The sequence below is a fragment of the Epinephelus fuscoguttatus genome, linkage group LG20 (assembly GCF_011397635.1).
Source record: "Epinephelus fuscoguttatus linkage group LG20, E.fuscoguttatus.final_Chr_v1".
In the NCBI taxonomy this organism is placed as follows: domain Eukaryota; kingdom Metazoa; phylum Chordata; class Actinopteri; order Perciformes; family Serranidae; genus Epinephelus; species Epinephelus fuscoguttatus.
Genome location: NC_064771.1, coordinates 17,412,133 through 17,417,405, shown reverse-complemented (window position 1 = coordinate 17,417,405; position 5,273 = coordinate 17,412,133). Strand labels below are relative to the sequence as shown.

At 45.2% G+C, this 5,273-nt stretch overlaps 1 protein-coding gene across 1 annotated transcript; it reads left to right on the top strand.

Annotated features, from left to right (window-relative positions):
• The first annotated feature begins 1,811 nt into the window (after positions 1–1,811).
• Positions 1,812–4,356, top strand: nog2 (noggin 2). The gene has a single exon (XM_049563178.1). It carries the CDS (start codon positions 3,092–3,094, stop codon positions 3,725–3,727), a length of 636 nt encoding a protein of 211 aa, XP_049419135.1. The 5' UTR covers positions 1,812–3,091; the 3' UTR covers positions 3,728–4,356.
• The last annotated feature ends 917 nt before the right edge of the window (positions 4,357–5,273 follow it).

The following is a 5,273-nucleotide window of genomic DNA, read 5'->3' as shown; positions in this document are numbered from 1 at the left end:
CTCTTTGCTGAAACCACCACCATCTTCATCATCTTCTGCCTTCACCCCCACTTGCTCAACATCATCACCATCACCACCACCACCAACCCTCCTTACTGTGCTCACCGGTCCCCTCCTCTCTCCTCTCCTTGTCTTTATCTTCAGTAATTAGCCAGGAGATGGGGGTGGACTCATTGCTGGGGTTGCTCCACAGCATTAGTGCCTGAGACTATAGGAGGAAGGGAAGTGTCTCTCCCTGCATGGGGTTTTTTCTCTCAGTTCAGCACCTCAAGACCTGTGGAGGAAGACAATGGAAATGGCCAGTTCTACAGTAGCCAGCTCAGCCTTACTGTCCCCGCTGCCCACTGAGCTCTGTCTACACTGCCACCCTAATCATTAACCAGATTATGACATTGTGTCTGCATGCATGCTGGAGGGGTCAGCGGGAATTTACTATTAGGATGTAAAAGACTGTTGGCAACTCTTCCGATGTGGTTCATGCTGTTAGCATTGGATAATGAAGCCTCTTAATCCAGCCAGACACTAAAATTAGAGCACCTCTAGTGATAAAAGATCCTCCATCCTTCAGCACTTCAGCAGGAAACTTTTTTTTAACATCATCCTCACATTATAGATGACTCAGAATCAGAATCAGAATCATCAGGTTAATCACTTCATTCGGCACAATGACTCAGGCACTGGTTTTTAGATCTTTGATCACAAAACTGGTGAGCAATTTCACTCGAGCTGTATCATAACTATGTATGAGCGCACATTCCTTCCCCATGCACTCAAACATGAGGAGTCAAACAGTGAGGGAGAGGCTGGGGAGCCCCTCACTGCAGGTCCACACCGTGCTGGATCGACGCCCTCTAGTGACCACTACAAAAGACAAGCACAATGACAAATCGAAATGCCCAATAACTGGTCAGCCAGGGTAAATACAACAACCAGAGCCAGGATCAGTTAATGGGGAACCACATGTAGACTATGACCACCCTGTGTGATTTTAATGACATAATGAGTAAAACTGTTTTATGTATGATTTGGAAAAAAAAAAAAAGTTAAAATAATTTTGATTAAATGTATTGTTGTTTGTTTAAACTGCAGGCCAACATATGCACCAAAAAACAAATAGTGGTTTATTATGACTACAGAAACTGTCTAGAAACATTGATTTAGTAGACAAATTAAACTTGCCTGAATCATTCCTAAGTGGCATTAAATAAGGTCCAACATAGTTTAAGCAAAAGTCCAGCGTGGCCTAATGACTGCTTAGCATGGGAAAGGTACCGCTTAGTTATCCATGGCCATTTATAGCCCTTAATTACGCGCCTATTTTGTGACCCCTGAGTTCAACGGGCCAATTCCTGTGTGGACCCAAATGCTGACGAACAAAGGTGGAATGTGATGCCCCTTTTCCGCAGACAAGCGACTAAACGTTTCCCATCAATTTCATGGGAAAGTTCAAGCCAAGGAAAGTCCTCAGCTGAATATTGACAGCGTATTGAACCTATTAGTGCATGACAGACACTCTGCTGATGAAACGCGCAGGAGAAAACAGTTGGTACAGCACTTAAAGTGTGTGTGTGAGATTTCAGATGCCCTGTAATGTAATAACTCTGCTCGTGTTGTGGAATATTACGCTATAATACGGGATAAAAGTGGTGCTCTAGGACCCAGTTGATTCTGTGATTGTGGCTGATATTTTCCACGTTGTGAGGGGAGAAGGGGGGGAGGAGGGGGGTGGCCCGGAGGGGGGGCTGTCAATCATAGTGAAAGTGGCCGGGGTGGGCAGGCCCCTCTGACACTTTGTACCGTCGGAGGGGGATATTTAACTTGGGACTGAGCACCACTCGCTACAGACACACTCACACACAGTGTGCCTAAGCAAAGAAACGCTCCAGCGCCAAGTCTCTCAGACTCCTGAAGTAGGAGCGACTCTGTAGGAGCTTCTGTACCAGTTATCAAAGGAGTAGAGACGCTCCCTCGGGAATTGACCGCTTGCATCGACCGGGCAAAAAGGCTCCAGATTATGGACTGTCTCGTCATGCAGCGACAGTGGGACCTGGAGCTTTTCTGAAAAGGATTCAGCAATGCCACAGTGAAAGGAACTTTGAACTAACAGCGTTTACTGGCTTTTATTTGCAGTTTGCATTTGATATGCACTGACACTGCAATCTGTAACGCCGCTTTTCAGCGTTTATTTCAAATTACATGCACAGCCGAGAGTTGTGTTGGGAATATACAGCCTGAGACTTTTGTGTAAAGAGCTGCTCTGCGATTTGGAACATCCTCTGGAAAGATAAATGGCTGTTATTTCATAAGTTGCATCCCACTGCGGCGCATTCTTCTCTAAGTTATTTTTGGACATTTTCAGCGAGGTGCACGGATCGACGGCTGGAATACCACAGGGGACTGACTGCAGAGAACATTTCCTCAGTCCATGGATTGTGCGCCCTGGGACCTTGTCAAACCTGAGAGCGTCAGGCGACGTTAAGAGAAGCCACGTTTATAAAAGCCGTGCGTAAAAATAACATTGGCCAAGGCAGCCCTCATTGCCGGGCGCGTGACATTTAAAACTTGGTCAAGTACTCTTTTGTGCGCCCTTCTCTCTCGGGACGCTCCGGATCTATTCTGTCTCTTTAGAAAACACTTCATTCCATGCAGCTCTCGCCTCGGCCGCTGTCATCCAGTGTAGACAGTTCGTCGTGGCTTCGAGTCCCCGGGGTAACCATGACAACCGAAAGAAACCCAAAGTGAATCCAAGGGAGCGGGGTGAGGCCGGAGAGAGCGTGAATAGAGTTTTCCCCATTCTGTTTTGTGCTTTTTTTGTGTTTAGACTAAACACTTTTTTTGCAAAGCAGGGGCACCGCGCCGCGCTGCAGAGTTGCATCAGCGGGCAAATTGCAAAGTTGAAGGAGCCCTAAAAAGCAAAGCGCTCCATGTCATTCAAACCCGACGTGGTCTATTAAAAGTATCGCCTTGCTGGTGACTGAACTTCTACTATTTATGAAGCCCCGGGCAAGTCATTGCAGAGAACACAGTGACCGGGAAGAGAATTGAATATTATTTACGCGAGAAGAACCGGTGCGTAAAACCAAGAGGAATAATGGGCCTCTCACAAACGCTACTCGTTTACGTGCTGGTGTGCGTTCACCTTGGAGTTTCACAGCATTACCTTCGCCTCCGTCCATCGCCCAGTGATCACCTCCCCGTGCCCGACCTCAAGGAGGACCCCGACCCGGAGTACGACCCCCGGGAGCAGGACTTGGCCGAGAGGACTCTGAGGAAAAAGCTCGGCAGTAACTTTGACCCCAACTTCATGTCCATCACCTCGCCCATGCTGGTGAACCTCTCCGCGCCAGACAACCAGGTGAAGCTGCAGGGGCCCATGCCTAACGAGATTAAAAAGCTGGACCTCACAGAGACCCCCTATGGAAAGCGGGTAAAAGTGGGCAAGAAAGCCCGCAGGAAATTTCTGCAGTGGCTGTGGACCTACACGCACTGCCCTGTGGTACACACCTGGAAGGATTTGGGCGTGAGGTTCTGGCCACGTTACATCAAGGAGGGAAACTGTTTCTCTGAGCGCTCGTGCTCCTTCCCTGAGGGGATGTCTTGCAAACCCGTCAAGTCAATCAACAAGATTTTCCTCCGGTGGTATTGTCAAGGTTTTCTAAGACAGAAATACTGTACGTGGATACAGGTGCAATACCCAATCATCTCAGAGTGCAAGTGTTCGTGCTGATTTTCTCTAAAGGAAGTGGAGTGGTGGTCGAGGGGGGAGTGGACTGGAAATACGGTTTCTATTGCACTGTTAACTCTCTACAGAGGTGGGCACCATAGCAAATCTATTTTTTTATATAGCATTTTAAGTGAAATACCAACATTGTACATATTTAAGAAAAATGCAGCTATTTTTTCTAATTGAACCAGGACCATATTTTATTCTCAGCCCTGAAACGTTGTTTTTGGGGAAAACACGAGCACTTCATAAAGAAGAGCTTCTTTTTTTTTTTTTTTTTTTTTTTTTTGATATTTTTTATGAGACATTGAGGATGCAATGCATATGCTACACTTCTCCAAGAGGTGACCTTTTTTTTTCTCTTCAACTGAACATTGATGCTGACTGTTATTTCACTGCAATGCTGCCTAGAGTTTTTGTATAATATTAATATCAATAATAATTAAATTGTAAAAAAAAAAGAAGAAAAGTTGAGGTTAAAGATATATATAAAGGCGTGAACTCAGCTTTTTTTTGGAATACATAGTATTGTAGAAATAAACAAAATCTGTACGTTTTATTTATTATTTTAACGATTGTGAGTATAGAGCATAAGGAAAGAGAATAGCAGAGTATACCAGAAAAAAATATGGGAGATGTCTACTTGAATATTTCTAAAAATTAAAAAAAAAATCAATAAAATAAATTAAAAAAGTAAAACATATCAGTGTACATGTTATGTTTACACGTTTTAGCAATAAAGTCTATCCTTTCAACGTGTATTAGTGTCAAGCCATGTTGCTTACAACGAGTGTCTATATCCAGGGGGCGTGTACGCTGTAAAAAATATCATCTGAGCATGTTGTTTCATTCAGTCAGGATCTGTCCTTGCAAGAAAAGTCTGCTGGTTATTTCACTTGTTTGCACCATAGTTTGAGTTCCTATAAATACGCATAATTTGATTCAGGGAAAAAAGTTTTCTTGGTTTGGAAAGAAGCGAAATCGAAAAGTTTTATGAAAAAAATGTTGCACAAGACTGATGTTTTTTGCAGTGTAGACGGTCGGGCTCCGAAGTGGAGTGGAGTTACTAACTGCACAGTAAGTCCAAGCTTCAGTGACTCTGTGTGGACTGCCTGACGCTCCACGCCGTCACAGTGATTTTAGAAAGGGCTGATTTACTACGCTGTGTAATGCGCAACACATACCTCAAGCGCCTCCACAGAACTGGCATTCATTTGTCTCAGCCAGAGAGAGAGCAGAGAGGAGGAGGAGGAGGAGAGGCCACGCACATTCATCCCCCCCACCCCCCCTGTCTGCGCACATGCTCGTTTCAGGGGGCTCCGAGGTGTTAACATAATGGGTAAAATATGATTCAGACATTTCAAACAGTGTCAGATGATGAAATGGCGAGCGTATACGCGCGAGCCAGGGGCGTCTGGGGTCTGTGCTTTTTACTCTGGAAGCTCCACACAAGTTCCACTGAGGTATTTGTATAGAGGTGGACTGGAGCAGACCGGCGCCTATTCAAGTCTGACCGCCCTGGAGAGAGAAAAAAAAAACACAAAGCCCA

Coding starts and splice junctions, on each gene's coding strand:
- nog2 (XM_049563178.1), top strand. CDS start 3,092: ATGGGCCTCTCACAAACGCTACTCGTTTACGTGCTGGTGTGCGTTCAC.